At 41.4% G+C, this 17243-nt stretch overlaps 1 protein-coding gene across 3 annotated transcripts in view; it reads left to right on the forward strand.

Moving 5' to 3' along the window:
* The window catches only part of dscaml1 (Down syndrome cell adhesion molecule like 1), a 99497-nt gene that overhangs the window by 2311 nt on the left and 79943 nt on the right, over nucleotides 1–17243 (forward strand). For all 3 annotated transcript variants that reach the window (XM_020600162.1, XM_020600163.1, XM_020600161.1), the window contains exon 2: nucleotides 7383–7703. In XM_020600162.1, the coding sequence (XP_020455818.1) occupies nucleotides 7383–7703 (321 nt within the window). The remainder of the gene's footprint in view (nucleotides 1–7382; nucleotides 7704–17243) is intronic.

Below are 17243 nucleotides of genomic sequence, written 5' to 3' on the forward strand. Positions count from 1 at the left end.
TTTCCGTTGTTTTCCAGACATGTTCCGCTCGTTTTGCACGAATCAAACGTGATTTGTTGTCTCGTGGGGCCGCTGTATATTTTAGATATGTATATATATATTTTTATAAACTTTATTTTAAAGCAGAACTGCGTATTTTCCTCGGCCGCGCCTCCTGCAATGGCACACAATTCTCTGCGTTTTTAAAAACATCATTATGATATTATATTTCTAATCACACCATTACGCATATTTAAGAGATTGTATTTATTTTTCTAAGTCCTTTTGTCAATTTTTTCTGTCATTAATTCGACATTCATTCAGTCATTACTGACCATTTCTTGCTCTTGTTTGGCTACATGTCAGCACACCTGCACCCATGAGTGCGGGTAGGGAGGGGGGCAGAGAAGAGGGGCTGATGGATGGATGGATAGAGGGAGAGGAGGGGAGAATACACTCATTCTTCTTTGTCATGGTTGCTTGTCATTTTATGGAAATATATAGTGAGACAAACTCAGCTGGTGACTGAGGACTCAGCTTTTAGGCCTGATAGGCCAGAACAGGGCCTGAGAAATCGGAGAAGGCTTAAAATAATTAGTACAATTTAATATATTTTTCAACCAGTTAGAAAACGGACAGTGAGTGAAGAGCGGAATTTGAGGGGGTTCAATCCGTAATTTTACAAATTTGAAGGAAACATGTCGTGGACTGATCAAGACAGAGTGAGAGCTCTTGCTCTAATCATTTCATCAATTAATGTAATTCCGGTTTTATCCAGTTTCGGTCGACAGGCCTCCTGCAACACACTCGACATTAAACTGTATATCGACTGTGGTACCTTGTGGATATAAAACACTTCTGCTTTTGTATGCAGGCACTTGATTTTTATTTGTGCATTTGGTGAACTAAGCATTGCCTTTTTCATTTATTTAGACCTGTGGTGTTTTCCTGACCCGTCTGCCTGTAAACAGCCGTATCAGATGTCAAATACCATTTAATGCCAGCAGATTTTTTTTCTTGGTCTGTAGTTTGTGTATGTAAGATCACCTGTGTGGCGCAGGTCGGAGTATTTTCTCATTCCTTTTCAAGGGGCTCTTGCTACCGGCCCGTGAGCTGGTCTGTGGCGTTGCAGATCGGAGGATTTGGGTAAATTCTGCATCAAACAGATACCAACGATAGGAGAAGTGCTTGAAGGGGGAGCCCAGTAATTGCAGTATGAGTCAGACTGTGGTGTCTACTAGGCTACACCCGCACGATGCGCTCAGAGTTGTTGCATCTGGGTTGCCCAACTGAGGCTTTAGTTGTTGATAGAAGTATGTAACTCCAGAGGTGCCATTTCTCTCTTTCTGTCTCAGTTTCTAAACATTACGGTGTTATATTCATGACAATGTATTCTTATTTGAGGACTGGGAGGTGCACTGTGTAACAGTGATCAAGAGTCGTAATCACAAGTATGTAAAGGTAATTTGTACAGGGAGAGAGGTTACGTGGTTTTTGTTGTTGTTTACACACTCGTGCCAATAAAGAGCAATACAAGGTGATACCGACCTTCAAACCCTCTCCAATTTTAAACACTTACTACCAACTACCAGCATCAGACTTAAATATAATGATTTGTTTCTAATTCATTCACACATTGATACCAAATAAGATTAATAAGTTGGATAGAATTCACCTACAATCTGTTCATGACGCACATGTCCAATAACGCACGATACTTCATGAAAAGGCATATTAGATCAAAACACTAAAGGGCCATATATGTCTTATTTCACCAGCTATGAGTCCCACTGTGGCTGTGCAACCTGTCAGTTATCTTGGGGAGAGACAGCGCCACAGTATAATAGCTACATGTCACTTTCAGGTTAATTCGCCTCCCTCTCTGTGTTCCGGGGAGCAACGCCTGTTTTCATTGTCAAGTGTTGGCGCTCTGCGTTTGGCAGTTGAATGGTGCAGCACAAACACGTCCATCTGAGCAAGTCATTCGGTTTCATATTCCGTCTGAACATTTTGTTTGTCTTGAAACACACGAACGCATCGGCCAATTGGTGTCAGGCGATGATTTCAGTTGTGGCATTGCGTTGAAGACACGTGCACTTTTATCAAAACGGGAAATTCTTTGTGCAAAGTGTTGTAGTAGGGTTTTCATTTCTCTCAAGCAAAACGAGAAAATATCAGTTAACGATATCGCATGTTAGGACTTGATATGATGGATAATCTCGCATTAAGCCTATTCAGTTATCAGGGGCCACTGTCAGAAACAGTCCCAGCGTTCCCAGTTTAACATTACACTGCTGTGGTTTGTGTAGTCCATAGCAACAACATCGTTAATCCGCTAAGCTGTCACACGAAGAGGTGAATTGTAACCACCCACTCAACAGGTTTTACGCACAACAGTGGTGTCCGATAGCCCGGTGCCCTCTCCATTACGCACAAAGGCTGATGGCTCTGTCTTGAAAGACAAACTCAAACAAACATGCAAAGCAATCATACTTTAGTATCTCACTGCCAGTCTCTCTTTCGCTCTACTCTTCATCCTCTTTCTCCTGTTCTGCTTACTATCAGACAATTTATGGCCCTGTCTCTCAGGAACAATAGGAAAAAACACATCTCTACAAATCTGACACTCACTTCAGCAGCAGAAATCATTCTTTTGAAGTGGAAAATGTGAATTTTCAAATGCTGAAATAGCTGGCTAATATTTTACTGACACTGCATAAACTGTGTATAGCGATTGCCTCTCCCCCCCCCATGTGTATGTGAATGCATAATGTAGTCACATCCATAAAGTAATGCCATGGAGTTCTTTCATTCTTGACTTCAGTGATTTTCCCAATGAAATGACACCCATTTAGAAACTACACACAGAAGTGGAGATATACTGTATGTACATTGTAATTCAGCCCTAATGCATGCATCTAAATCTAAATCATCTACACCTAAATCTGGAGTCAATGAACAGGCCTCTTTATCAAACATGATATTTTTCTGTAGCATTACTGCAAAGCCTTTGACTTCAATGCTTCAGATGTTATTTGGCCCTGAATGTGTGCCGTTATCTGTAATGCCAAACAGTTTAACACAGAGAAATTCTTCTTTCTGTTATGAGCATACTGCGTACTGTATGTGCAATCTGAAAAGTATTTAAGTGACTTTGTATATGGAGAGAAAGTGACAGAGTGAAGGAGAAGAAGGGGGATTTATAGCCCTGTATTTCTATGCACATGGTAGTATGTTTCTCAGTGTGTGTGTGTGTGTGTGTGTGTGTCTGAATTCTAGTAGATGAGACAGAAAAAGCTGCATTATGCATAGTGGTTCACCATCAGCAATATCCTTGCTATTTCTGCATACATATTCATACTACATTTTCATATCCTGTGAAAAAAGGAAAAAAGTGCAAATGTGTATAACAAAGAAAGAGTCAAAAGAAAACCAGGCAAAAAGTGATGGTTCGAAAAAAATGAACAAATATAGAAAACAGTTGTGAAGTGTTCAACCACTGGAAGGATAGTTTCACCTAAAATCACTTTGACCTTCTTCATTGTATTCAGTGCATTCAGGCTTGAAGAAGGGAATCAAAATACAGTTCATGAACAGATGAGTGCTGCTCCTTTACTCCTTATTTCTCTGCTGGGTAAAGGGTGGAAATGCAGCCTAGGGCTATGAAACCATGTGAGGTTAGATGTTACCCAACAAAAGAGGAAAAACTAGGTTATGGTTTACATGTTTTATATGTTGCTTTGCATGTTTATTATAGTATTTGGTTGCAAGCATTGCTCCTTTAGTTTCCCAGTGGTCATCTATACACATCATTCCCATTTCATGAAAAAAAAAAAAAAATCTATGTTGGATAATTTGTTTATGCCCTCAGTCACACAGTTTAGTGCAGCTTCCGCTGGAGGCCGCATTCTGTGCCATGTTGACTGGGTCTTGCTTCTGTGTAGTTGTTCACGTGTCTCTGGATGATTAAGCGTGTGTGTAAACTCAGTGGCCTGAATTCATACGACAGGACAAAGTGACTGGCCATCACATCATAAGCTGTAGATGCTGTTGTTTATCTTCCCAGAGCTTTGAGTTGTTGCATCTGAGCTGTTTTGAATTTTTGCTCGAGGCCATTTTTGATGACATCACTGGATGGTTTAAGGTTTATTTGGCCTTGAACAGTTTATCTACAGTAGTTTTAAAGCACTAGTTAGTGGTTCCTAACCTTGGAGTTGAGTCAAATTTAAAAAAAAAAGGACAGACGTAAAAAAAGATATTCTGTTACACAACATTGTTTATTTATTTAGAGTTTCCTTTAAGGTTGTCCTTTTTCTTGTGAGTTAATGGATAATTTAGGAGGCGATGCAGTTTCCCTTTAAGGTGGCACAAGCCAGAAGTTTAGAGAACCACTAGTCAAACAGTATAGTATTATCCAAGCTGTGCACTAACTTAGCTTTAAAAACACTGAGATTAAGATTGAGTTAAAAACCTATACATAAGAAATGACATATTTGTGTTATCAACACACAAATAGGGTTACAAATTGTCATGATGCTGATTTGTAAATAGTTGCGTTTAAGCTATGACCAGCTGTGCCAGTTATATGTCAGCTGTAACACCAGGTTTTGTACCAAAAATAGTTAGCATGTAAAAATCAAATTAAGTAGGAAAGCATTAGTAGAACACTGAACATCCAGTTGCTACTACTCTGAAACAGATGATGCCTTAACGTTGGCCGTTCCAGGAACATCTCAAATGCATTCACACATGCAGCTACAGATCCACCACCACCACCAGTTTTCTCTGTGGCAAAATATCAAACAGTTCCATAAAGGCTATCCCATCTAATGAAGGGATAGAGCCACAGGTTGAGCCTGTGGGGGGAGGGGGGCACTGGATAAAAATATTCACATCTCTAAAGAGAAGTCAACACCAGTATGTGGAAAGAAGTATTCTGAACACTTGTACAGTGATAGTGTTTCTTGTGTGATGGCTGTTACAGGTAGAAAAAGTCATTTTTGTCATGCAGATATTGTGCTCCTAAAAATAGCACTTGTCATTAGAGAGAAGCGGGTCACCGTCACCATCATCTGCTAATAGTTTCTTCGTTATTTGCTCGGTGAGAGTACTTCCACGTGTGTTCCCTACCCAGCAGTGTGTTGTGCTGCTGTTCATGGTGCTGAAAGTGCAGATCAGTCAGCGCAGCAGCCGGTGAGAGAGATTGGCATGGATTTGAATGCTGGGATGGATTGAACTTGACCTGAATTTGGATTTTTGAACACAGAAGATCTGCTCCAATTTTAGCTGGTAGGCAGGCAAACAGTGACTCTCTACCTCCTCAGCATCTCTGCACATGCTCTGTCTCCTGCTCTGCACATGCATCAGAGCATCAATTACAGCCTGCACCCCTTCAGCCTTTGCTCTTGGCTTGGTTTTACATCAAGACCTGAGCGAGTTGTTTAACATGAGCCTGTCTATTCCTTTGACCTTACCACACATACACATATTCATTCAGTCGGTGGCATCCTTTGCACCCGAGCACCTTTTGCCCAAGCAGTCACCTCTGTCATGTCTATAATGTTGCACTTGTGCGTGGCTCCCAAGATTTCACCTTCCTCTCCACACCCACAGCTGCACTAGAACCAGGGAAGTCGGACATCGGCCTCCCACGGAAGTGCGATGACAGAGTAGATAGACCATGTGTGTTAAGTGTGAAAGGAGATTATGTGGGTTTAACTCTCTGCGTCTGGCATACAAATTCATATCCCATAACATCGCGTGTTTGTCGTGTGTCAGAAAAACACAAGAGAAACTGTGTTTGTGTCTTGGATGGGTATATGGGAAGGGTTAAATCATTTATGGAAAATGGGAAACAAAAAGAAATGTACACATAAGTCAAATTGATGAGAGTGGGGTATAGATATGCATAAAGTGACAGATAATAAAAGCACCTTATGTCAGCCTGAGTTTTATCCCTAATCCCTGTATTCCATTTTTGAGCCTTTTCACATGGAATTCAGCCCATTCATGTTCATTTTATTAATGTCATTGCATGTTGCTCTTTATAACAAAATTATCCTTTGTGTTAACCACTCATCCATGTTCTTGCCATGAGTTTAAAAAGACAGTTTTCGTTCTATAGCTGGTTAGCAATGATATCCATTGATGCAGAGGTTCTGTAGAAATTGGAGCCTAAATGACATCTGTTAGTGGCTTTATATCTCAGTTGATGTGTCCTAGCAAACACCCTATATTCTCCCAGTGCAGAGAGAATTGAAGAGATAGGACTAGTCCTGGGATTGTTGACACAATCCAGAAAAAGGGATTAATTAAGTATTATTGTCTGAGAAGAAAATTCTCTGGCTCGGGGCACAGCGTCTTCCCCTGGCCTCCAGCCAAGCTGAGCTCAGCACTTCTTTACACTCTTCTACCCCCCCCAATCCCAACAACACATACACACTGAAACACAGATCTTAAAAGATGCCTCCATACCCAACTCTAAAGTGGAAGAGGAATATGAGAGAGAGGCTGTATTCTGGTCTATCTCTCCCCTAGGACAACTTATCTGGCAGCAGCTCTTCATCTCTACCACAGCAAACATCTGCGCTATCCAGCTAAACTCCTCAGGCTTCTACAGCTACACATAGAGGCCTTCTTCCAGTGAAATGACAGACTTCAGCCGGCCTAGGACATGCATCAGTTTATCCCACCAGTGTGAATACTTTTTTGCCTGCATGACAGCAAGTATCAATAGAATAGATAAAGGTGGTGGAGGGGGTTTGAGTTATGTGACCCATTTTCCCTCCTATTGAGAGGCAGATTTCCAAAGGACTCCCTGGATGCATTACATTAGATTAGCGATATGAGGATAATGCATATGGGATGAGATGGATGACTGGAGATTGGCACACAGGGAGGAAGTTGTGTGAGTAGAGGCGACCTGGATGTCTGTAGATCCAGTGTGAATACACTGTATTTGGGTGTCTGTGGATACAAAAGAGAAATTTGATTAGTTTTTTTTTCTAAATTAACTGTCAATATTGCCATTTGTGCTTTCATGCGGCACAGTAATAATTATATTATTATTGTTATTATTTATTGAGTAAAACATCGTTTTGACCAAAACCTTTCATATCTACAAAGGGCTGATCCCATAGCTTACAACTTATTACTTCAGCAGTCAGACCAGTACTGTTGACTGCATTTGTACATACTGTATATGGAGTGTGGACACCTTAAGGGTTAATGTGTTCACACATTGTTTTGATACTAGATGTTACTTCAATGATGAATCTTAAGCATTTCTCTGCGTGCTTTTAGGTTTGGCACACGCTCCCCCTCTTCATACATGTCAGTTTTGTGAACGTTGCCTGTATATCTGACACTTGCTAACTAACTCTTCTTTTCTCTCATCTTAACAGCCAACAGTGAGGATGTTGTCTCCACGCGGCTGTACTTTGTGAACGCCTCCCTGCAGCGGGTGACCTTCTCCAGCTCGGTGGGGGTGTCCCTGCCCTGCCCTGCGGGCGGCGCCCCCCATGCCGTCCTGCGCTGGTACCTGGCTGCCGGAGACGACATTTACGACGTACCCCATATCCGCCACGTGCATGCCAATGGCACCCTCCAGCTCTTCCCCTTCTCTCCCTCCGCCTATAATAGCATTATCCATGACAATGAGTACTTCTGCACTGCTGAGAACCAGGCAGGCAAGATTCGAAGCCCCAGCATCCACATCAAAGCAGGTGAGGCTTGGACACACTACACACAAACTAAGCCACTAGTCCTTAAGCTGAGGCTTTAAACATTTGTTAAATGTTTACATTTTCAGTCACATTACATTTTCAACCTCCTGAAGCAGCATCTGCACTTTTTAAATCTACATAGCTGACAACAAAATTGAACGGGAACAGATTTTTGACTTTTGAAAACTTCATCAACCCTGACCTCAAAATCCAAGATGGCTGCTACGCACATCAGCAGTAATATACTCTTTATTAGCACTTATGTCTTATTCGTGTCCCAGTGAAACGGTCGTACATACAGCACTGTCCAAATTCTATCTGTGAACATGTTGCTAATGTGTTTGTATGTGCAAAATACCACATAATGCATTGTTATAAACTGGTATTGCTAACAATGGCTAATAATGGATAACCTGGCTCAACTGGTGTTATGGTTAAATGAAACTGGAACACAGTTAACTTGGTTATGATGTCATTCCCAGTTCTGACTTCCAAGTTCCAAGGTAAATGGAATGTACCTTTTAAGAGTCAGATTATTATAAAATATTTAAAAACAGTTAAAATTAAAGTATTTGAAGCCGAGATGTTCTGACTTTTATTTCCAAGTACAGTAAGGGTCAGGCTTCATAAAAAAGGGATCCTACAGTTCCCACAATGCAACTCATTGTTGTCTTCATTAGACCCTCCCTTCAGACTAAATTCCAACATCTTGGTAACACCACAGCTACAGTTTGTAACAGAGAATTTCTGTTAAAAACTTTATCTCCAGCCCAGTTTGACCTCAGTAAGATTATTTTTCTAACACTAAATAAGAGCCACAGCTGTTGAGTACATTATACTGTACTGCAGGTAAAATAGAATGGCAAGGAAACTGATCTGTATAAAGCTAACATAGCTTAGAAGTATAAAAGGACTTGGCGCCTTAAGAGCATTAAGGTTATATATAAACTAATCGTTTTGTTCATTCCCAATTATTTGACTTCACCACATCTTTATAAAACAATGCTAGAGCTCAGCGTCGATAAATACGCTCACCCTAACGGCAGCCATATTTGTATCCTAAACCGACATCTCTCAGTGGGGGTGAAGTGTCTCAAAGTACCACGTCTTGACCCTGTCTATTAAAAATCCCCTTGTGTGTACATTCACATACATACATGCATGTACCTGCTTAGAGACACACAGGCAAACACTTGCATTCACACCAGCCTGTATGTACCTCATGCCAGAAGGCCTCCTGTCTCCCAGTCTCTCCATCTGTCCATGGACTGGAAAGCCCCCTAACTACACACACACACACACACACACACACACACACACTTACTCTATATACACATGCACACAGAGCCATTTTTGTCAAGCTGGCTCTTGGTGTTTAGATGCCAGTTCTTTGTCAGGGTGTTTGGCAGGAAAGCTTTTGGAGAATAAGCTACAGACATGGAAAGATATGAGCAGAATCATGAAAAAAGTGGATTTTCAGGTCATGGTACTAGCTAGGCTGACATTTTGACTATGTCAATCAGCCCTGTACAGTTAGACACTCGGCAGTTCCCTACATGAACAACATAATTCTCCAAAATGCTGCAGGATTGTCTTCCTCACCACCACACACAGAAACACACCCATATGGCCTTTGTAGCCCCTAGAGGAAGCCGGTCCCTCTGGTGTGAGAGTGACCTTCTAGCTGGCCCCAGTGTTGGGATGACCTTCCCTCCCAGATAATTACAACAATTAATCAATTAAATGCTGAGGCAACCGCAGCTCCCCAGCTCCGTAAGCAGGGCTCACATGCATGTGTGTGCACCTCATTACCTCCAGAGCCCTACTCACATGCTCACTTTCACACACGCATACATACACAACTCTGCAGTTGCCATAGGCGACAGAGGCGTGAGCGCTAGGGTGTGGCATGCCCTGTCTCAGGTGGTGCCAGAGAATGATGACAGTTGACAGCTCGCAGTGTGACACCCCCCCAAAATCTTCCCCACACCCCCTCTCCCTTGCCATCCATCTCATTCTCCCCCCTCTTTCTCTTCCATCTTTTCACATCACTCTCTATGCCTCCCTCTTTTTCTCACCCTCTCCCATGCATGGTGATCGTGGTCCAATAATAGCAGTAGCACCTGTCTCGATAGCTCTACATTTATGAAAATCATTATGTGGGCTGCTTGTTTTCTTGTATATGTTTTCATTTGGCTCTCTCATTAAGACGGTCGTTTTCTGTATTTAGTTTTACTCGAGCTTGTTTGATTGATGGTTTCTAATACCAGTTTATTGCACACAAATTTTTTTTGTTTAAAAATTTGAGATTTGCTGCACAGCTATTGAATAACAATTACTTTTAGGACAGAAACTGCTGTAGGAATGTTAGGGATTTAATCAGTGTAGAACTGGAGTGAATGTAACACTCCAGAGCAATTTCAGGTGTGCCTTCACTTTGGCCTTCATCCTGAAATGGTTCGTGTTCAGAGTGAGGTCTTCAGAGGACCATACCAATGTTTATGCTCTTTAAGAGGACTGCTGATCAGTTTGAAATGCATGTTGGAGAACTGATTTTTCTGGTGTGTCTTTTCTTACATTTCAGGGAGCCACTGGTTTCTTTTATTTTGCATTTGCCATACAAATCACCTATCAAACATTAAAACCTAAAGTTGTGCGATGTATCATAATAGACATAATACATGCATTATTTGTTCAGTTGATAATGAGATGACAAAAATTAAGGCCAACTTTGATTTAATGTATGACAAAACTTTTCAAGCTATTTGATTGTCAGATTATTTAGAAAGTAATTGAATCAAATAGCTGCTTTGCTTAAAAGGTTGGAAAAAAAAATCAAATCAAATGCATTTTGTGTGTGTACTTTATCACTCACTCCTACTGTTTACTGATGCCACATGCACTCAGCATATGCATTGGATAGATTTCTGCTGTGTTGAATATCATTGTTTTTATAGGTTTTATTTATTTATTTAAATTGTATATCTGCATCAGGAATGTCATGGCGCCAACCAAGGCTGCCTTAGTCGTGTGCTTCTGTGTGCTTTTGTTGTTGTTGTTGTTGTTGTTGTTGTTGTTTTTGTCGGTATTCTGCAACCCTGCCCAGATTACTTTTACTATGGACGAGCTTCTGAACATCCGACAGCTCAGTCTGGACAGTTTTCTCTGACAGTGGAAGCTGTTTGGACATCTTAGCCAGCGGAGCAGCAGCTGTTTTCGGGAGTTGGAGGAGATGCTGAAAAGGGCTGGCACCCTCATAAGGCTATGATGGCGGGCTTACTGAACATCGCTCCTGGCCATACACCTACCAAATTTCCATTCCCTAGCTAACAAAATGGACGAACTGTCGCTCCTCAATCGGACTAGCTTTCATTTTTCTCGTTCTGTGGTATTATGCTTGGTGGAAACTTGGCTTAATGACTCGATCCCTTATGAGGCTGTTCAGCTGCCAGGATTTCAAAGCTACAGAGCGGATTTATGAGGAGGAAAAAGGGATTTTAGCAGAGCAAACCTGACCCACAAATTCCCCAAATACAGGCAACATGTCAGTTGTCCCACCAGGGACAAAAACATACTAGACCACTGCTATACTGTACTTAAGGACGCCTATCACTCTGTTCCCCATGCAGCCCTTGGGCTTTCGGAATATTGCATGATCCATCTCATTCCCACTTGTAGAGAGAAACTTAAAGCTGCAAAGCCTGTGGTCAAAACGGTGAGAACATGAATCAGTGTTCAATGAGCCATTGTCAGTTTGGAGGAGCTTAAGGAACATCACAGAGTACAGGAGAGCCCCCCAGATGAGCAGAATGAGCATTATTATAAGTTTGAAAGGCAGAACTCTACACCCTTCTCTCACCTCATCTTGGACCTGCAACCAGTAGCTGCTTCCTCTAGGACCTCCTCTCCCTCCATCAGCCCACCTCCTCTGAGGGTCTATGAAAAAAAGATGTGCATAGCCTTTTTAAGAAACAAAAGGTCAGAAAGACACCAGGCCCAGGCAATGTGACCCCTTCCTGTCTGTAAGTCTGTGCCTACCACTTGGCTCCCATCTTCCTGCAGATCACTGGAGCTTTGTGTAGTTCCCTCTTGTTTTAAATGTTCCTTGCACAAGGAACCCTCCATCAAACCCTCCATCAAGGAAATGAATGACTACAGACCTGCTGCTCTGACATCTGTAGTCATGACGTGTTTTGAGAGACTGGTATTGGTCCACCTGAAGGCCATCACAGACCCCTGGCAGGATCCCCTGCAGGTTGCTTACCGAACAAATAGGTCAGTGGATGATGCAGCCATTATGGCACTGCATTACATCCTGCAACATCTAGACTCACTAGGGATCCTCACGGATCCTATTTGTAGACTTTGCTGCCCTTCGGTGTGGTTGTAACAACCTGGAGCTGAACACATGGAAGACAGTGGAGATGATAGTGGATTTTATGAGGAGCTCCCCCACCCTATCTCCATTCACTATATTCAACAGCACTGTTTCAGTCGTGGAGTCCTACAAGTTCCTGGGGTCCACAATCTCTCTGGACTTGAAGTGGACAAACAACATCAATGCCATGATCAAAAAGGCGAAGCAGAGGATGAACTTCCTGCATCAGCTCAGGAAGTTCAACCTGCCCCAGGAGCTGCTGATTCAGTTCTACAGAGGAATCATCAAATCTGTTCTCTGTTCATCCATCACTGTCTGGTTTGGTTCAGCAACCAAACAGGACAGGAACAAACTCCAGTGGACAGTCAGGACTGCAGAAAAGATCATTGGTGCCAGCCTGCCCTCCATGGAGGACCTGGTCACCTCACAGGTCAAAAGGAGGGCAGAGAAGATTTCTGCAGACCTCTCACATCCTGGGCACAAACTGTTTGAGATGGCACTACAGGACACTGTACGACAAAAAATCTAGACACAGAGTTTCTTCCCCCCGGGCCATCACACTTATGAACAGTTAGTCTATGTTAAACAGTATGGCAGGACGCTGTACACATCACTGTGCAACAATGTATTAATGTACATTAGCTACAGTAGCTCATTTAACTTGTATATACATACAGTATGTATGTACATTTATTTCATTTTTGTCCTTGTTTTTTTTTTTCTTTACTTGAGGTTTTGGTTTTATTCTGTTTTTATATTGTTGTGCACATTGGGGGCCATTGGGCTGGAGTCAGATTCCTTGTATTTTTGATAATAATTGGCGATAAAGTTTATTCTTATGCTTTCCCTCCAACCTGGCTCTTCATCACTATTTTGGGAGCCCTAATGTTTTCTGCTCCCGTTACCTGAACAGATCACTCTAACTGTCTTGTTGGGCTTTTTTCACATAAAGAAAGTGCTTATATCCATTTCTTATGAATATTTATTTGCAAAACAAGAATAAAACAACACTTGAATAATAATTAGTTTTTCAGTATTGACACGGCTCTGATTCCTGATGTTCCTCTTGGTTTTGTATCCATTTCACTGTCATGTCAATCACAGCACCTCATAAGGCATCATGCGTGATGTGATGGAACTGAGAATGCACATGTCGGAGGATTAGAAAGGATTTTAGTTGCTTAATCATCATTTTTGTTTTAAAATAACATAAAGATCAATTTATCCAGTTTTAGTTATTTTATTTTTAAAAGTTGTTTTCTTCGTTCTTTAATGCTTCTGTCACTTGGCTGACTTTGACCTTTCAGACTAGTGATTTTGAAACGTTTGACATTCTCAGAATATGGTATATGTGGGCTCAAACCAAATGGTAACTTAAATAATAAATATAACAATTTTGGATTGATTTATTATCTGTTAGTGTCAGCCTTGTTTAAGTGTTTTATTCCTATGGAAAGCAGTAGGTTAGATTTTGAGGGGAAAACCTGTAAGCTGTCAAAGAAAAATGGCAAAGGAAATCTATTTCACATTGGCACAAAGACTCACTATTAGGCCATATTTGTGAATTGGACCCCTTTAACCCCTTTAACCCCCTCGTGTGTAATAAATCTAGCAGTTTGGCATCATCTATAGCCTCGGGAAAAAGGCCTTACTCTATTTTATGGATGTCCTTTCCTCTCCTCCCTAGGGTTTCATGTTTGTGCACCCAACACCTCCTTACACAAACTTCAGAAAATGAAATGAGGACACCTGTTCATTGAGCTCACCTCACCTCCCCTTTGTCCCGACTAACACAAACACAAACCTAGCTGGCCCAGGCCAGGCCAAGACAGCAGGTGTTTGGATCCCTTTCCTCCATCTCCCCCCCTACATCCTTTCTCTGGTTGACATTTCCGTACTAATACAGTAAGTACAGGGTCCCTGAATCTGATACACAAAGACTGCTTTTCTCATCGCAACCATTCAACAATGAAACCCGCATCCACTCGTTTCTCCTGGATTTCATTATGTTTCTGTATCTTTTTCCTTCTGTGTTTTTGCTGCTCGCTTTATGAATAAGTAAATGCAGTATTTGGTTTCCCCATCGTTAATTATTGAAGCGACAGTGATACAGGACTTGCCTCCCAGTGCGCCCAGTGCACCAGACCCATGTTTTAGCTCGTTTCTAGGCAACCAGGCTGCATATAGTCAGGCATCAGTAACACCCTAATGATTCTGCTGCGCATGCGATGAGGGGGAGTGCAATTTACACACAAATCAGTTGGGCTACCATTTGCATCGTGTCACAAGGCTTAAAAGAATGAATATGTAATGTTTTCTTTCCTTTGTGTTTTTCATAGCTTGGAAGAAGAACGTGTACTAAATGACAATGCTATCAAAACAGTTGCCTCTTATTGGAGCTGGTTACATGGTTGTTTACAAGGTCATGTTGCTATACAGGGCTCATCTGACTGATTTTAATTTCAGAGATAAGTGCTTAAGCAACACTTTGTTAAAGGGTAGCAGCAAACACTGGTCTAAGCACAGGAAGTACAAACCTAAGGTGACCTTGACTAGATTTGAACCTCCACTGACTTGACATGTGATGACTGTCATCATTGCACCAAACATTTCCAAGCTGTCAAGCTGATTTTAAACACTCGGTGCGGCTCAGTGGGCTTTGGGGACTTTCCCTGCTATTGACGAGAGGCGGAAGGGTCAATCAGAGAGTAAATAAATGATTGAAAGAATTGGCTCAGCCACAACAGCAGAGGCTACTCAGTCGATTGTGGCTATTGATCTGCAGGTAGATGACATCAATGAAAAGCAGGAGCTCTTTACATGAAGAATTGAAATGAACTCTTGATTTGAGTTATTTGCCCTTAAACATAGATTTGTTTACACATTAGTTTTCAGTATACATTAGCAGCCTGTGTGTCAGGTGAGGAAAATAATATGTTCTTCAGAGGATATTTTACTGTTACCATTAGTTTAGCTGAGATACAAAGGGTCGTACTAACACCACAGCTGATATCCTAAAGACCCATTATCCAGTGTACTTCATCTATGTTTGGCAAGGTAATATATATGGTGCAGAGCTAGATTTCTACAATTCTGACAAAATAGTGCATTTTAATTCCTCACATGTCAGGAATGGTTTAGCCAATTATGAAAAAGTAGAACACCATAAAGGACATGGACAGAATCAGACAAAGGCTTGAGAGATTAAATTTTGGACTTGATGGTGAAAAACTCTCCACAAGGACAAGGATTTGGTTCCAGTGGGTTCCAGTGACAGTGGCGACTGGCATATAGCATTATTAATGACCAAGGAAAGTGGCCTTCAGGCTAGGCGTTAATTATATCACTGGAGAGCTGGGTTAGAGAGCGATCACACAGGAGGGTGGGACCACTCCCTCTGTTGTCTCTGTGTGTAAGTGTGTGTTTGACATTGTTAAACAATTACTGTCCTCATTTCTAAGGGCAGCCTGGCTGATAGATTGTCACACCGGAAACACTCCCCAACATCAGCCTGATGCCCCTGTCTTATTTCTGTAAATATACTTGTATGTGCTTTATCTTGCATATGCCAAATAGCTTCATTATTGTGTGTGTCAAAGTTACTGGAGAAACATTTGGCAACACCCCAGTGTTACACCCCATGGTGAAGGGTAAGCGCACTCAGTTCAGTTTAGAAAGCCCATCTAGGGTTGGGCAATAAAGCTATACTGATAATTGCTATGAAAACAATTCCCATAATAACGATAATTAAATGATGAGTAATTTAACTTTTCTGCATTCATTTCAACAAGCGCAATCAATAGGGTTAACCTACATAGGTCGTATGTACGGGAAACATTACAAAAATGCACCACCAGTCAGACTGGCATACAATGAGAGATCCCACAACATCAGTGATATGGAAATGGTTTGGAACTCTAAAACTGGATAAAGAGCAGAACATGTTGAATGTGCTTCCTTCAACATTAATGATATTAAAAGCAGATATCAATATTTATTAATACAGTGCTAATATATTTGGCCACATGGTCCCTGTTCATTCAGTCAAGTTAGCGTGCCCTTGAACTACCTGTCACTCCTCTTCAACAGAATAATCCATTAATTTAATTTCACTTTACTTAATTTATTTAATGAAAATGTATGTCCTGATTCAGCATTTCACATTTTGTCACTAATCTAAATGTGACAGAGTAAACTAGAGAGATAATTTGGTTAGCTACAGGCTACTGTTTTCACCATTAAGCCCCTCTTAATCACCACCATCCTTTCTGTACACTGGCACAGATTTACAGGATAGTGCTCTGCATGCCATGTGCAGGGGGTGTGTTTTTGATGTCTGGTGCTTGCATGTGACTGTTGCATTGGCCGTGAGCAAACCGTCCGCTCCTTGATGTCTCATAACATTTGTGACGTTGGTCTTTAAAAGGCCAAGGGCCGCTCACTTTATATTCTCTTCAACAGAGCTCCAAGTTGGCTCTTCTTACAGTCACAGTGTGAGTTTAAGATAGAAACACTGGCCTTATGTGGTTGAACAGATCACTAGTTTGTTGACTACGCCCACCCCTAATTTTAGTGTTGGTGAAACAAAACAGAAGGATGTCAAATGTACAATGTCAGTGTGTACGGTAAGGAAGAGTGAATTGTTACTCTTCTGCTACTAGTACATGGACACAAACGAAGGCCATCAAACCATAGTTCAGATGAATAACTGGTTAAATCAAATGTTTTGGTGTATTTCCAATAATAAGTTGATACTCTGTTTAATATCATGACAAACTGGAATTTGAACTGTTTTGCCGATAAAACAGGCCATATGCAGATGTTACTTTGGGCTCTGAGAAATTGTTTCAAGTACGAAGTGCTACTGTACTGCTACCATTGATTTTAGTCAAGCATAACATTGCATGACAACCACGGACATCTGTCAGTGGTTTGGTAACCAAAAGGTCTAAAATGCTAAACATTCAGTGATTCCAGCCTTACAAATGTGACAATGAGATGCTTCTCTGTGTTTTATATCATTAATAATTGAAGAGCTTTGTGGACTGTTGGCTCTGGGAAACTGTGATGGACATTTTTAGCTATTTTCTAACATTTTCTGGCAACTAATGGATCAAAATAATCTTTGATCTACTCCAGCCCAATTTCAGTCACACCAAATT

The sequence above is a fragment of the Monopterus albus genome, unplaced genomic scaffold, assembly GCF_001952655.1.
Source record: "Monopterus albus unplaced genomic scaffold, M_albus_1.0 scaffold45.1, whole genome shotgun sequence".
NCBI classification, from domain to species: domain Eukaryota; kingdom Metazoa; phylum Chordata; class Actinopteri; order Synbranchiformes; family Synbranchidae; genus Monopterus; species Monopterus albus.